Source organism: Leishmania panamensis (genome assembly GCF_000755165.1).
Source record: "Leishmania panamensis strain MHOM/PA/94/PSC-1 chromosome 1 sequence".
Classification (NCBI taxonomy): Eukaryota; Euglenozoa; class Kinetoplastea; order Trypanosomatida; family Trypanosomatidae; genus Leishmania; species Leishmania panamensis.
Genome location: NC_025854.1, coordinates 33,933 through 49,284, shown reverse-complemented (window position 1 = coordinate 49,284; position 15,352 = coordinate 33,933). Strand labels below are relative to the sequence as shown.

The window sequence follows — 15,352 nt, the reverse complement described above, 5'->3', positions numbered from 1 at the left end:
CCCTCACGCATCCACACCGCCGCTGCACGCACATGCATTTCTGTGTTTCTCTGCGTCAGAGCTGCAGTCGTGCCACGACGTGGATGCTTTTTCCTTCTTCCCCTCAATGCCGCCACATCCTGCACTGCTGCCCCTTGGCCTGCCTCCACCGCAGCGGGCAGGATCGGCTCTTCCTCTCAAGCCGTCGTGTTACTTCACCCCGCTTTCTCGTTTCTACTCGCTTTCTCCCCCCTTCCCCTGTCAGCCGTATCGTCAGTGTAGCAACACGGCGCGCTAGTGTGTGGAGCAGGCGGAGGTCTTCGCCACTACCGCGATTGCGCAAAAAATTGTGACCACCAAACCCACACGAGGTATGTACAACGGCGTAGAGGCTGTTTCGATTAAGGGTACCGGGCTGAGCGGCTATGTTCAGCGCAGCCGCGTGAACGTGTCGGCAGCGGGCTGCGCGCCCGTTGAGGAGGGCACGATGGCAGCCGAGGGCGGGTCGTCCATCAACCCTCTCGAGCAGCGCCGTGCGCAGGGCGAGAACCGCGAGATGGCGGCGCGGCTTGAGTCTCATCACGCTTTGCGCGAGGTACGGCTGCGCGTCTTGCTCTACCGCGAGGAGCGTCAGGCAGCTGGGATTGACGCCGCCACGGTCGAGCGCGAGTGCGGCGAGCTCTACGAGTCTTTGCTCGTCGCCGCCAAGGGTCGTCTGAAGGCGCAGCAGAAGGCAGAGAACGCCAAGACGGCCGCGAAGTTCGCCGCCGCGTTCGGCGTAAAGTCCACAACGGCGACGACCGCCGCAGGCAGCGGCAGCGCGTTCAGCCGCTCAGTGCAGGAGGCGGAGAAGCGCCGCAGCGAAGACGAGCGGCGCTCTCGCCAGGAGGCCCAACTCGTCGAGCATCTGAAGCGTATGCGCAGCGAGGCCAGCAATGCGGCAGCGCCGTAGAGATGCGGGCATCTTTGACCCAGGCTACCGGGATGTAACGACGGGGTGGGGTAGGGGTGGGCATTTCGCAGCTCTCTCAGCTGCCCAGACTACTCTTTGCAGTTGAGGGGGCTACGCTGCGTTGGCCCCCTCCCCCCCCCCCTCTCTCTCTCTCTCTCTGTGGCTACGCGCCTCTCTTCTCCTGTCTCCTTCCTCTTCCTCCTCTATTCTGTTACGGCTACTGTGCACTCCCCCCCGTTCAGCGCCTCGTGGCCGCGGAACTCCTCGTAAGCACCTGACGCCTCTGATAATGCACGTGGGGTACGTACCTAGCACTCTCACATGACACCGACGCCCTCCTGCTTCGCTCCCTTAATCTTCCGCGTCTTCTGTCGGCCTAACTGTCGGCTCCTCATTTTACCCTGCTGCTGCTACTGCTGCTGCTGCTGTCCTCCCTCTTTCTGTCCCCGCCTCCCTACTCAACCCCCTCTTCGCTATGCGGCCTATCCAACGTGCTTCTGCACACCCCACGTACGCGTGCGTATGTGGGTGTGTGCCTCTTCAGCTTTCTCTTACTACTGGAGTGTCTATATCACTCCCTCGCCTTTCTTCCCTCATCTCGCTCGCTCTCTCAGAGACAGGCCGGGCAGGCACACAGACGTGCCGAGTATTCGCGTACACGTGCAATCCCTCCCGCGCAGAGGTGGCTGCCGAGGCGTTGATTTTTAGGCCACTCTCTTCTGGGGCATCTCCCTCTTTCCATTGTAGGAACTTTTTGTGCTTCGACCACCCCACCCACGGTGCTCCTCTTTCCCCTTCTCCCCGCCCCGTGCTGTCTTTGGGTGCGACGCCCCACACGCTTGCACGGGTGGCGAGGTGCCTCTGCGTGTCTCTCGCTCGACTGCTGCGCTGCCTACCCCCCCCCCCCCCCCCCCCCCCACCCCCGCATGGGGGCACCTGCGCATCGACACAGACGTGCGATGGACCTCTTTGCTCTTTTATGCGCCCTGATACCGCAGAAGTGCGTGCCTCCCTTCCTATAGCAGCGACGCGCTGGCTCGTACTTCTCGTTCTCCACGATTCAGCAGATGACGCAAGCAGGCGGCGGTTGCGGTGGCACCGGGGTCGGCGGTGACGACGAGGCCATCACGCGCTTAGTGGTGAACGTTCCAGAGGCCGATTGGGCGACGATCGACTGCTTCAGCAGCTACACGGAGGCGGCAGAGCGGGCCGCGATGCGGCGTCGCCATACCATACCATCTACCACTCACTCGCCGTACGGAGAGAAGCGTCCCGCGTACAGCTTCCAGGGGGAGGCTTTCTTAGCAGCCTTGGCGTGCGGAATCGCGCTCGGCTGCCTCGGCGTCATCAGCGACGCGTGTGCGCGTTGGGTGAGCGCCTTCCGCAGTGGGATTTGCGCGAACTTTTTCTGGCTGGATCGCAGCCTGTGTTGCGTCGACGGCAACGAGTGCGATGAGTACTACTCCTGGGGTGAATTCTTTCTCGGCCGCGACAACCACGTCGTCGCGTTTGTTGACTTCGTCATGTATGTCGGCTTCTCCACCCTGGCGGCAGTCACGGCGGCGTACCTGTGCAAGACCTACGCCCCCTATGCCTCTGGCGGTGGCATTGCGGAGGTGAAGACGATCGTGTCGGGCTACCACGTCAAGCGGTACCTTGGTGGCTGGACACTCATCACGAAGGTCGTGGCCATGTGCTTTTCTACAGGGTCCGGCTTGACGGTGGGGAAGGAGGGCCCCTTTGTCCACATCGGCGCCTGCGTCGGCGGCATCATCTCCGGAGCCTTTCCGAGCTATCAGCAGGAGACCAAAGAGCGCGAACTCATTACCGCCGGCGCGGGCGGTGGCATGGCCGTCGCCTTTGGTGCCCCCGTCGGCGGCGTCATTTTCGCCTTGGAGGATGTCTCCACATCGTACAACTTCAAGGCCCTCATGGCTGCACTCATCTGCGGCGTGACGGCGGTGCTTCTCCAGTCACGCGTGGATCTCTGGCACACCGGCTGCATTGTGCAGTTCAGCATCAACTACCGGCACAACTGGCACTTCTTTGAGCTCCCCATGTTTGCGGTGATCGGGTGCTTTGGCGGGTTCATGGGGTCCACCTTCAGCGTTATCAATCTGCACATCTGCCGGTGGCGCAAGAAGCATGTGAAGCAGTGGCGACTCGCCGAGGTGACTGTCGTGGCTGCCATCACTGGTGTCGTGAACTTCTTGACGCCATACAGCTCCGGTGGCATGCTGGAGCTGCTCGGCGACTGCTTCCAGGACTGCACTCCAGATTCCAGCATCGAGATGTGTGAGGGCAGCGACGTGCGCGCCTTTTTCTCTCTTCTCGTCACCGCCACGGCGAAGTTTGCCATGTTCACGTACACTGTTGGCACATTCCTGCCCGCCGGCATCCTTGTGCCGTCGCTCACGATCGGCGCTCTGTACGGCCGCGCTTTCGGTATGATGTTTCGCTCGCTGCAGGAAACCTACGCAGGCTCGTATATCTTCACGGAGTGCTACCACCAGGACCTGTGCGTCATCCCTGGCGTGTACGCGATTGTAGGCGCGGCTGCTATGCTGACCGGCGTCACCCACATGACCATCTGCCTAGCGATTATCATGTTCGAGCTCACAGGCTCGCTAGAGTACATGGTTCCCATCATTGTAGGGATCCTCTGCGCCAAAGCGGCTGGCGAGGCGGTCGGGGTGAAGGGCACGTACGAGATCGTCATCGAGGAGAACAAGTTGCCCTACCTCGACCCAAAGAAGGAGTTCTACCTTGACTTCTCTGCCAAGGACGTCTACAAGAACAAACAGTTCACCGTCCTGACGGCGTACGGGCTGCAGGTGCGCGACATCAACGAGCTCGTCACAAGGATGAACGTTACCGGCTTCCCGGTGGTCGAGTCGGCCAGTGACACGACGCTGCTGGGCTACGCGCCTACAAAGAAGATGATGCGGGCGATTCAGGTGGCTGCGGTGCGCAACAGAGACGTGAGCCTAAGCACGTACACTCGCTTCAAGACAGCGCCGTCCCACTCGCAAGACCCAAACTTTCTTGAGGTGAACCTAACAAACGTCCTAGAGAGCTGCCTGCTGCAGGTGGAGCCGGAGTGCTCCGTGAAGAAGCTGCTGTACCTCTTCAAGTCCCTCGGCACCCACCACATCGTCGTCTGCCGCTACGCGAAATTCGAGGGCTTTATTAGCAAGAAGGATTTCATTAACTTCATGCGCGTCAAGGAGCGCGAGGAGAACATGGAGGACGATGAGCTGGAGCGAGAGCGGCGTGAGCTAGCGCGACAGCGGCGTCGTCGCGAAGTGGCAACCGCAGTGATCGACAGGACGACGACGACTAGTGCCGTCCGTGCGACTGCCCACCACCGCTGAGAGCGGGTGATAGTAGTGGTGAGACGACCGTCCATGCGGTAGCGCCAGCATTAGTGCCGCTAGCGCCATCGTCGCTGCTGCTCCTCGCCTGTGGTTTCGATTGCATTCTGTTCTCCTCTTTGCTTCTCCCGTCTCCCTACTGTTGCGCTTCCCTCGTAATGGCGGATTTTATTATCTCTGTGCTTGTGTTAAACCTCACGCTCGCTACTTCGCCTTAGTCAACCCCCCTCCTCTTCTTCTTCCGTTCTGCGTGCGCTAGTGCTCTCTCTTGCCCACGGCGCCGTAGAACGAGACGACGGAGCAGAGGGAGAATACTCGGCCACTCTCCTCTTCCTCCTTTCTTCTTCTCTGTGTCTTTCGCAGACATGGACACCCCCCCCCCCCTCCCCCCCCCTCACCACCATATCCTCATAATGGCACTCATCCACGTGAGATGTGCGGGGAGGGGGGGGGGCTCTCCACGTTGAGCACCAGGCACAGGCGCGCGCTCGCCCTTCCAGGTCTCTCTCTTTTTTGTTTCTCGGCCTGCGCGCTGGTAATGCTCCTTGCCCTACTTATCGCTGACCCCCCTCCTCTCCCCCCTCTCTCCCCCTTTCCTTCTGTCGCTTATCTGCCGATGCGCTTGCCGCGGATCAACGGCGTCGTTGAGCGCCTGCGCTAGTCTTGCTCGACGCCAGTGTGATTGCTCTGCTCCAAGGCTCAAGTGAGGGGTCGGACGAGATCTGCACGCCACTTTCGTTGTTTCCTTCGATTTATAGAAAAAAGAGCAAGTGAGAGAGAAGAGGGGAGTCGCTTCCACCAATCTCTCTCTGTGTCCATCTGTGTCTAGGAGAGGGAGCTGCACACGTGCCTGCGTTCATGTGTCATTGACGTCACACACCTTCGCTGAGGGGTGTCTTTCTCACATTTTGTGCTTCGCCTCCCTGCCCCACCTACACACCTAGCGAGGCCTACAGACACACGCGTACACCTGCGCTTATATGCAAACTCGCCGAGGTCTGCGCAGTACTAAAGTACGAGCAGCTGGAGCGGGGGGAGGGTGTGTCTGTACAGCCAGCCACTCCTCATCGAGGCTGCTGCAACCCGCTGCGTGTGCGTGTGTGCGCATCCTCGCTGCCCCGACTGTTGTTGCTCAACGCGTGTGGCTCATCTCATCTTCTGCAGGGGCAGTCGTTCCCCCCCCCCCCCCCCCGACACCCACGGATTCCCAAGGTGCGCATACGCAAGGCAGTTGCGTGCTGCTGGTGCGGGCGAATGGGAAACTGCTGTGGGTCCGTCTCGGACAATGGCATTGCCTCCACCTCACCACGTCCCTCCCCTCCACGTCGTCGTAGGTGGCCGGGCTTAACAAGAAGCGCTACCGGGAGCGAAAAAACGATGCGGAAGCAGCGCAACGGGCTCAAGTTTACGCCGTTGGCTGTGACCAACATGCCGTTTCTCATGAGCAGAGGTAAAGCCAGCAGCAAGCCTATCCACGGCACCGCCGTCGTCACCGCTCTGCCGACCGCCTCATTGATGGACGGTGATGCCGCCACCCTCGCTACCCCTATACACAAACAGGGCGTGCACGTCACAACCACAACACCGCATGGCGCCAGCGCCAGCGGCTTTGATCTGCTCATGCCTGATCTGTTTAGCGTCTCCGCTTCCTCGTTCTCGGCGCTGCTCGAGAGCTTCGACATGGGCGACCACTCTGAGGGCAGTATTAACACCTGTCGGGACGGGGAGGGACAGAGCTCGCTGGTGGAGGTGAGCCAACCAACGCAGAGCTTGAGAGGCAATACACACATGCACTCAGATATGGACATGACGAGCGAATTGGAGCTGCTGTCGTTTGACCGCACTGGCCGGCGGTCGGAGCGTTGGGGTTGCAGTGAGCTGGACCACAGCCGACTGCATCAACTGATCATCCGCGAGGCTGAGGTGCGTGCGTCGCTGACGGTCGTGTACATGAATCTGCATCAGCAGCTTCTCTTGCGTCTCACCAGGGAGCGGCTCATCGCGGTGCACCTCGGCATGCTGCAGAGGTACCAGTCCGAGTGGACGGTGCAATGCATGTGTTGGATCATGGCGTTAGAGAGCGTGGTGCGGGAAGGAGTGGCACGCGAGCGGTGGGCGGAGCGGGCCGTTCTAGTGCGCCGAGTTGGGTCCTCTAGGGTTTCCCCGTCACCATCGTCGTTGACACGCGACGACGCGATGCCCGGCACTGCAGACAGCCACGTGGTGAAGCGGCAGGACAGTTTGCCCCACGTACTGAATTTGTACACGACTGCAGACTTGACCCCCAGCGAGGGGGCTGCGGAGGACGATACGTGGAGCATGCGCAGTCAGTCCATGCGCGCCTTTTCCTCGCCTGCCCCGTCCGCCCTGCATCAGCAGCAGCAGCAGCAGCTCTCGGCACTTAGTGGGTCGCGATCCGCGTCTGCAGAGCTTACTGCCGGCCTTCATTCGGTCCCTCGAGTTAGTGCACGACATGCCTCGTCTTCTGTGTCGTCGTCTGCATCGGGCCTCCGTTCACCTTTGCTCACGAGGAGTGTGACCGCTGCGCAGCAAGCCCAGCGCTACAGGATAGTGCGAGGGCCGCAGCTACCCGTTGACGAGGGGCATCCGCGAGCGCTGGGAGCCTGCGTCTGTGTACCAGAGGCTGATGCGTGAGGAAGACGTGTGTTTCCGTCGCTGGCCGAGTCCAACTCAGATTGCACGGGTGATTCTTCTTCTCCGCACCTCAGGTTTTTGTTGTCCTCCTCGCTTACTCTCGCCCACAGACCCAAGGACGCAGGCGCGGCCCTGTAGAGATCGCCAGGCCTGCTGTCATCTTCGTGTCCCATTCGCTTCCCCTCCCCTCCTCCGCCTCTTATCGTTATCTGCTCCCGCGCTCTCCGCGCTGCTCAACACTCCGCCCACACCCGCTGGCCGTCTGTGCCGACGTTTTTAGGTTGTCGTATTTTCGATACTCGCGCGTCATTTGCTGCTGCCCTTCGCTGTCGCCATCATCGTCCCCCTCTTCCTCTCTCGCTCCCTCTCCTCTGCCATTTTTTCCTCGTGAGGGGCGAGAGGGGGGGGGGGGAAGAAGAGGGGTGGGCGAGTCGGCGGAGTGGGGTCTCCCCGCGCAGGTGTGTGGTGGGGGTGTGCACGGGCGCAGCTTCAGCGGTGAGGGTGGGGTGTTTGTTTGGGTTGCCGGCTCGTGTCGGTGTGTCGCCTCTCCTCCGTTGTTGTTTTTGTGTCTTTTTTTCGCTGACTTTCCAATCGGGGATGTCTTCCCTCCTGTGCGTGTGTGCGTGTGCGTGCGCGTGTGTGTGTGCGTGTTTCCTTGTCGCGCTGTCTCCCTCTCACTTTCGTCTACCAAATATTCGCCCCGTTGTTGCCGTCTCAGCTCTGGGCTGCCCGGCCGGCCGGCAGGCAGGCACTCCTCTCTGCGTTTGTGTGCGTCGATTGGCGCGTGTTTGGCGCGCTTCTTCGCCCCCCTTTTTTATTCCCTCCTTTTTTTCTTTTCTTCTCTCTCGGTAATTTTCATCCCTTTCGCGGCACCACATCGCACCCCTTCCCATTACATGGATGGACGCGGAGGCTGCAGAGACAGCGAGCCTTCCTCCTCCTCCAGGCAACAACACCGTCCTGGAGCACCGCCCCCGACGATGCAAACACGCGAGCGCTGTGTAGCCCAGCTGGCATGGCGTATCGCATCCGAGCAAGTCATCCCGACGTCAGAGAAGCACGCGGGATCGACGGGAAGGGCGCGAGGAGGTGCATGACGATCAGCGCCAAAGCGCATGTGTGCGAGACATGCGGCGTCTCCTACATCCGACCGCGTGAACTGAGGGAGCACAGGTGCCGGGTGCATGGCGAGAGCACCCCGAAGCACACCGCCGAGTTCACCAGACGCCGATGTGGAGAGCTTCCACCCCAAATTATGAAATGCCGCCGCGACTCGAAGTGGCTCAGGGAGAAGTATGGCATACAGCCAGGCTGCAGGACCTCAGAGGGCCCTGGCCTGAGGCTGGCCGACTTCCTCGCTGAGCTCATCCGGCATGCGCCCAGACCAGCGCCTGTTACCCGCACGATCGACGCCACCACTTGTGCCCTCCAGCCGGACCCTGGATGCTGCCCGCTCGGATAAGGGCATGGAGTCCACCCGAGTCTGTCTGGCACCAACCGCGCAGCGCGCACCGCAAGAAGGGGCGAGGAAGGACAGGAGGAGTCCGTTAGACACGTGGCCCGCCTTCAGTGGGTGGCGGGAGGGCTCCTTCCGGACGGCCAGGATTAGGCCGCAGTGCCGCGGAGGCGCGGGTGTGCTGTGACTGCGTGCGCGCCTGTTGGTCGACTCGTTCGCGGTCCAATGGGCCCGTTGACCGGAACCGAAGCATGTGTGTTCTCTTTTTCCTCTGCGGACCGCTTGATGGGCAGGCCATGGCGAGGGTGGCGCTGTTGCCAGCTGCTGCTGAGTGTCGAGGAATGGACGGAAGGATAAGGGTTGGCCCTTCCTCGCCCGTGCCTGCCCTCGTCCAAACTGGCAGTCCCACCCAGACGTATACCGCTGCCGGCTGTGCTTGTGCATTGTTGGTCATGGGCAAACACACACATGGTAGATGAAGCGGCATGTGGAGGAAAAAAGCGCCCGTCTACGAATGCGCCTCAGCGGCTCAGCAGAGCAGCAGCGTCGACGCACATGCGCAAACTCATGAGGCGGCTACATTATTTGTGTGCTTTGCGGCGCTGCAGAGGCCCTTCATTGAAGTTCTGGACCACTCTTGCTGGGACGTGAGTGATACCCCCCGACCTCTTCTCTATCTCGTCTTCATCTTTCCCCTCTCTGCATCTCACGCACCCCTTCAACACGCACCGCGTGTGTGCACAGCGGGTCACCCACCCTGTGGAAAAGAGAGCGAGACGCCAGCCCTACTATCCCTCCTCTTCCTCTCTCTGGCGAGCTATGTCTGTTAGCTTAGAGTCTCTTCTGCACCAACCCGTGTGCTGCCACTTGGCACACGGTGAGGAATACCGCGGCCAACTCGAGGCGCTAGACGGCAGCTTCGATGTCGTCCTGTCGCGGTGCACGCGGAGCCGCGCCTCGCCAAGGCAGCCGGCCGAGCCCCTTGTCTTTGTGCGCGGCGAGAACATCATCTACATCGGCTTCGACGAGTCATTCGGGGGCGAAGGCGGGGCCACGTCGTGAGGTGCGCAGCCTCGTCCCCCCCCTCCTCTGCTGTTTCGTCTAGCCCTGTTGCGACTCAGCAGGGGAAGACGGAGAGAAGGGGCAGAGCCTGTGAGAGTAGCATAATAAGTGTCCTCCCGTTGCAGCGGCTCAGGTGGTCAGTGGGCGCAGCAGCCGTGCGCCCGTGAGCCTACATGTCGCCCGCGCGGTCTCCTCCCTCCCCTCTCTCCCCCGCATTCCCTTCCACACATGTCTCCGCGTCTTGTGCGCTCACCGCGAGCCCAAAGGGTAAAAAGAGAAGCGTGAGGCATTTAAGCACCGCTGCAGTGCAATCATGGACATACTCACGAGCCATTCAGGGGGCCGATTCACGCGTAGCCGCACAGCGTGTCTTCTGTGCACTGAGCCAGCTTGCGTCGACACCCCCTCCCCCCCTCCCCCCGTGCGCGCGGTGTGAAACCAATGTGACTCGGACAGGGACGGAGCTGGTTCGTTGCCCTCCTTGCTGCCGCCTTTGCACGTGATGCCCGTCTCTCTCTCTTTCTCTCTTTTTCTCTCTCTTTTTCTTGTCCGTGACGCACCTCGTGTCCACCAGTCACCCGCCCCCCCTTTCCCCCTCTTCCTCCCCCTCTCCCTTGTTGGCTCGCTTCACGGATGTGCCCTCTGATGACAGCCTGGCGCCGGTGTGGAATCGACTGTGTGACTACAGGCGTGTGCGCGTGTTGTGGCTAAGCATTTACAACCACTCATCCATCCATTCCTTCTCTCGCGTAACCACGACTACTTGCTGAGCCTCCGCTTGCTGACTCTCCTCTTCCTTCGTTCTTTTGACTTGGCCCGGCGACTTCGACGTGGCGCCGGCTGCCCATCATGGCGCTGCCAGGTGTATCGCACTATGAGCGGATACCCACGCGGACCAAGATCCAGTTCTTCTGGATCTCTATGCTGACGATGGGCTTTGCTTATCAGTTTCTCAAGATGACGGTGCTACGCGTGCAGCCGAAGCGTGAGGAGCAGATGTATTTGCACATTCAAAAGGTGTACGGAGACAACGTTCCGGAGGAGCTGCTGACGCGAGCAAAGCGCCAGCGCGAGGCGCAAGATGCGCTGGCGCTGACGAACATGCTGCGCACCCCAACGCCTGGTCAGACATCAAACGCACTGCAGAACGAGCTCGACCCTCGCGCCCTCATCAGTCTCAGGAGCTGGAACGGGCATTAGCGCGCTTTCTCTCTCTACTGCTGTTTTCCTCTCGTTGGGTAAAGGTGGCAGGTGCACACAGAGAGGCGTATGCACGTAAGCGCGTCCTCTGCACACCTGTGATGATCTTAGTGCCTGTTGTCTCACTCTGCTGCTGTGTAACTCCGTGAAGCAGAGCACAAGGTAAAGAACTCAAAATCGAACCCGAGATGCGTCCTTGACGGCGCCGCCGCTTCTCCATCCGTGTGTCCGTGCTCGAGTATCTCGAGTGAGCTGGCACGACCGTCGAGAAGCATTCGACGGGCATTGGCTGTCAGCTGGACCTCTGCCATCTCTCCTTCCTCGCCCCCCTCCCCCTTATACCCACAACGGGCCTCACATTTTCCCCTCCCCCTTCTGCATGCGTGTCTGTGTGTGCGGGCACGCTCATTCCGACGGGCACCTCTGCATGCAGATGGTGAGAATGCCGTACTGTCGCTCTCTCTCTCTCTGTGTATGAGCCTCTTTCCCATCCGCTCCCCCTTCTCTCTGGTCTCCCTTCTCGGCTACGTGTTGCGATCTCGCGCATTCATCATCATCTTCTCGCGTGGAGTGCGGCGTCAGAACGCTTCTCGGGTAACGCACTGTGCGACGGCTCTATAGACACGTGCTCGGCACGGCGCTTCGCACACCCTTCTCTTATACACTCGCAAGCCCCCCCTCCCCCCCCCCCCACACACACACAATGAAGATAGTTGTTCATGTGCGAGAGAAGATCATTCCGCTTCAGTGCGGCGATGGTACGCAGGAGGTCGTGTGGCTCGGCAACGCCGCTCTGATACACTACGACGCCTCCTTTGGCAAGCGCTTCGGCCCGCCGGTGTTGATTCACAAGGAAGGCGGTGTGCCGTGCGACTTGGGGGCCCGCGTGTGCGACCTGCTGGAGGATGGGCAACATGTCTTCATCACACTCGAGTGTGACAGAGCGGAGTAGAGGTGGGGTGGCGCACCGTGGAAGAGAGAAGGGGCATCGGCTGACGCATGAAGGGCCCAGACACGCGAAGCGTGAGGGGGAGGGAGACGAGGGGAGGGGAGGGTGTAGGGCGAGCCCAAGCCCATACACACAGAGGGGGGGGAGGTGCTCAGGGTAAGTTGGCATGATAGAACAGTTCAGAAGGAAGCCAATGTGCACCCTCCTCCCCCCTTCCACCTCACACACCTCTCCCCTCCTTTGCCTCCCTCTGCACTTTCCATTGGCCTCCTCTAAGTTGTATGTCCCTCCTGCTGCTGCTGCTGCTGCCTCTGCCGCTTCGCTCTTTCTCCCGCGTACGCACACGATTGACAACGAGGGCTGTGGCGTGCCTGCGTAGTACTGCCACAGCCCTCGTTGTCGGTCGTTGGACGTACGCACTTTTGAGGTTGGCGCGTTTTCTTCTGTCCTCTTCGTTTTCTTGCGTCGCGGCTTCTCGCTGTCTGCCGGTCCGCGACCTCCAGTCCCGCTTTCCGTCATTCTCGTTGGCTGTCCTCGCCATGGTCATCGTGCGGCTCTTGCGTGTTTCTCGTGTGTGTAACACCCAACATGGGCTGTGCAACAAGGCACTTCTGCTTCGCGTACAACTCGTCGCAGGTGTCTGGCGCTCTTTCTTTCCCCCCCCCCCTCTTCACCGCTCTCGGCGGTAACATTCTAAAACTTTTTGTCTTTCACTGGCCAGTCCCTCCCCTACCCCCCCTTGTCAGTCATCCCCTTTCGCTCAGGACAGACGGCAGCGCTTACAGATGCGGCTGCTGCTGTGAGATGGCAGCTGTGAGTGACTGGCACATGGGTATACTATGAAATCTGGTGCACACCAAATACTCTGATAGCGGGGAGGGGGGGGAGACACCTCAGCGCGTGGCATCGCCAGGGCCCGCCACCCCCACTCCCTCTGTGTGGCGAAGCCACCCGCAGCCCCCCATCCCTGCCAATGCCGAGCCGCCTCTGGGGGCGCCAGGACCCCGCACCTACGGCCTAGGGGGGGTGGGAGGGGGGCGGGGATCAGAGCGACTGACCGCCACGGATGTCGGCGGCCAGGGCCCGGATGACGTGGTGTCGGAGCGACCTGCGACCGTGACCACGCTTGCGCCACCCGCATGGTCGGCAGAGTGTCGGCGTGACTCGAGCGCATCTCACCGGGCCCTCACAGCCCACTGGCGTGGGGGAGCCCGGGCCACCCCGAGGCGTGCACCAGGTGGCGACCGGCATGATGCGGGTGCGGCTGCGGGGCAGCCTGCGGAGCGGGGGTGGGTGGGCACCACTTGAGGCAGGGGCCGTGCACTGATGACTGCGTCGCGGTACTGCTGTGCCGCGTGTCTACGGCTGCTTCGCACCGCGCGGGTGGGCCTGCGATGTGTTGTCGGGCTAGAGTGGGGAGGCGTTTGGCCTCCTGTCATGTGCGAGTGATGAGTGGGCACGCTGGAGCAGCAAGCAAACGGTGAAACGAGAACTTTGGTTAGCACAGTCTGTGCCTGTGTCCTGGCACTCTGCTCATGCAGCGTGTCGCTCAGGCGCACCCCACCCACTTCCTCTCACGCTCCGTGTGTGTGTGTGTGAGGGCTGCAAGTGTTCTTGTCGTGTTGCTCACGCTGCCTCTCTTCACGCCGCGCGTTTCCTCTCCTTTACACACACGCACTGCACCACGCACCTTTGCGCCTTGTCGTCAGACGGCAACATCAGATATTTTCTTTGGGTGAGGTAGGGAGAATTTGATGGAGAGTGAAGTTGTGTTCTGCTTGCTGAGTGGGAGGAGGGAGGGGGCGCCCCCGCTTTGCGCGTGCGGGTGTCTGTGCTTGTGTCTTCTCTAATGCCTACGCAATGCCGCGAGCGCTTCCACGTTGTGTTGCTCAACCGCGCCCTCATTCTCATCTCCTTCTCTCTTTCTCCTCTCTCTCTCTCTCTCGCGCGTGCGTGTGTGTGCGTGAATGGGCTCAACGTTGTCAAGTACACCCGCACAGAGAGAGAGCGAGCGAGAGGCATACGTATCGGCGGACCCCCCAGTCCCTCACACACACGCACGCACACGCGTACACATACATATTAAGAGAGCTGTTAGACCAAGGATGCCCGCGAGGGAGTCTGCTGTGTTTCGCGTGGCGAGAGCAGTGGCGCGCGGCGACGGTGACTGGGCAGATGTACCGCTGGCGGTGCGCGATGCCATCGTGATGGTACTAGCGCAGCCTTCCAGTGGTGCTCTGCACAGCGTGCAAGGTGGCATAGGTGATGCGTCTTGCGCGGACTGGAGGGGGCAGGTGGTCAGGTATGTCAACGGGGCCTTTACGCCGCCACTGCTAACGGAGGAGGTGGTTCAGAGCAGCGTTGATACCTTCGAGGATGCTGCCTGGGTGCGGGACGAGGCAGTGCGCAGCTACGCAGAGTTCCACAACAATGTAGAGTCGCTCCACGCAACCATGCGCACGCAGCTGCGGCCTGTGTGGAGGACGGCGATGCAGCTGCACCCAGACATCCTGGCGGACGTGCGGGACGAGTGGCACCTCCGGCGGCGGGACAGCATCCCAGACAACATTCCGATCTCTGTTGCCGCTTCTCAGGGCATTGAGTTGCAGGAGACAATACTGCATGACGTGGAGGATGCTCTGCAGGTGCTACGCAATACGTCGGTGCGCTTCGCTGCTCATTTCTTGTCGGATAAGGAGAAGATTTCGATGGGCGCAAATCCGGCGTACCTCCGCGCGCCGGACATCGACCGAGAGGTGGTGATGTCACGCTCGCAGAGCATCTCCACCTCACCCCAGCGCACGCTGCCAGCAATGACAGCGTCAATTTTATCGTCTCCAGGAGGTGCGGGGAGTGGGCACGTGAGGCATTCCACGTCGAGTGCGTCTGTCGCCCTCCACACCCCAAGTAGGCAACATAGTGGTCGCCGTCACAGCCGCTACGGGCACCACCACCACCGCCACTACAGCGACGTAGCGGGGCTGGTGAGCTCCAACTCCAACAGGCGAACGGACAGCTGCAAGTCCTCCCGTAGGAGCCGTGGCACCGGCGACGATCCACTTTTAGAGGAGCTGCGCAAGCAGTATCAGGTGCGTATTAGCGAACTGAAGGCGAGGAATGAGGATGAGGGAGAAAGACGACGAGGCCGGCACGGTGCATCAACATCAGCGAGGGCGGCGCCACCACGGCACGCCAGCTGGGCACACGCCGCGGTTCCGAGATCATCCTCTCTGTCTTTGACGGCTTCATCGACGTCTTCGAGTGCATTGACCGGCACCAGCTCGACGCGGTCTCGCTGCTGAGGGGGCACATGCAACGAGGGGAGCGTGCGGTAGGTTCTCAGCTTTATGGGCGCCTTCATGCTTCTTGTCGTTAGTGTTTCCCTGAACGCTGCCATACCAAAGAAAAGGCCCCCCTGATTGGTGCCAAGGAGGGAGAGAGGAGAGAGGGGGGGGGGCGTTGTGACCCCATATGGTGCGCGTGCGCTTGTCACCGTCGTTCTTTTCCTCCCCTTCTCGCCTCCCTCTGCGCGTTCTCGTGTCTTCTTCCGTTGTCAATACACACGCTATTAACTCTTGCTTGCCTTCGTAGATGGGGACATGGGACCACGCACCTCCCCCTCCCCCCCCCCCCCCCACCACCACACACACTACTCTCCCCCCCCTCCTCCTCTCACTACTCTCTCTCTCGTCTCTCTTCTCTCCTCCTACCCTCCTCCTACTCTC

The 15,352-nt window shown here is 61.0% G+C and overlaps 7 protein-coding genes across 7 annotated transcripts, besides 2 other annotated features; all 7 read left to right on the top strand.

Annotated features, from left to right (window-relative positions):
• Positions 1 to 352: 352 nt before the first annotated feature.
• LPMP_010190 (hypothetical protein) lies at positions 353 to 931 on the top strand (the record flags this gene model as incomplete). Its single annotated transcript, XM_010698360.1, has 1 exon — positions 353 to 931. The coding sequence occupies one exon, from the start codon at positions 353 to 355 to the stop codon at positions 929 to 931; it is 579 nt and encodes a 192-aa protein (XP_010696662.1).
• A 1,067-nt stretch (positions 932 to 1,998) lies between these two features.
• Positions 1,999 to 4,305, top strand: LPMP_010180 (CLC-type chloride channel, putative; the record flags this gene model as incomplete). Its single annotated transcript, XM_010698359.1, has 1 exon — positions 1,999 to 4,305. One exon carries the CDS (start codon positions 1,999 to 2,001, stop codon positions 4,303 to 4,305), a length of 2,307 nt encoding a protein of 768 aa, XP_010696661.1.
• A 1,254-nt stretch (positions 4,306 to 5,559) lies between these two features.
• Positions 5,560 to 6,960, top strand: LPMP_010170 (hypothetical protein; the record flags this gene model as incomplete). Its single annotated transcript, XM_010698358.1, has 1 exon — positions 5,560 to 6,960. One exon carries the CDS (start codon positions 5,560 to 5,562, stop codon positions 6,958 to 6,960), a length of 1,401 nt encoding a protein of 466 aa, XP_010696660.1.
• Positions 6,961 to 7,899: 939 nt separating this feature from the next.
• Positions 7,900 to 8,717: a repeat region.
• A 518-nt stretch (positions 8,718 to 9,235) lies between these two features.
• On the top strand, positions 9,236 to 9,478 carry LPMP_010160 (small nuclear ribonucleoprotein, putative; the record flags this gene model as incomplete). The annotated part of the gene is made up of 1 exon (XM_010698357.1): positions 9,236 to 9,478. The coding sequence occupies one exon, from the start codon at positions 9,236 to 9,238 to the stop codon at positions 9,476 to 9,478; it is 243 nt and encodes an 80-aa protein (XP_010696659.1).
• An 849-nt stretch (positions 9,479 to 10,327) lies between these two features.
• LPMP_010150 (hypothetical protein) lies at positions 10,328 to 10,678 on the top strand (the record flags this gene model as incomplete). Its single annotated transcript, XM_010698356.1, has 1 exon — positions 10,328 to 10,678. The coding sequence occupies one exon, from the start codon at positions 10,328 to 10,330 to the stop codon at positions 10,676 to 10,678; it is 351 nt and encodes a 116-aa protein (XP_010696658.1).
• A 703-nt stretch (positions 10,679 to 11,381) lies between these two features.
• LPMP_010140 (hypothetical protein) lies at positions 11,382 to 11,630 on the top strand (the record flags this gene model as incomplete). The annotated part of the gene is made up of 1 exon (XM_010698355.1): positions 11,382 to 11,630. One exon carries the CDS (start codon positions 11,382 to 11,384, stop codon positions 11,628 to 11,630), a length of 249 nt encoding a protein of 82 aa, XP_010696657.1.
• An 871-nt stretch (positions 11,631 to 12,501) lies between these two features.
• Positions 12,502 to 13,093: a repeat region.
• A 741-nt stretch (positions 13,094 to 13,834) lies between these two features.
• On the top strand, positions 13,835 to 14,929 carry LPMP_010130 (hypothetical protein; the record flags this gene model as incomplete). Its single annotated transcript, XM_010698354.1, has 1 exon — positions 13,835 to 14,929. One exon carries the CDS (start codon positions 13,835 to 13,837, stop codon positions 14,927 to 14,929), a length of 1,095 nt encoding a protein of 364 aa, XP_010696656.1.
• Between the last annotated feature and the right edge of the window lie 423 nt (positions 14,930 to 15,352).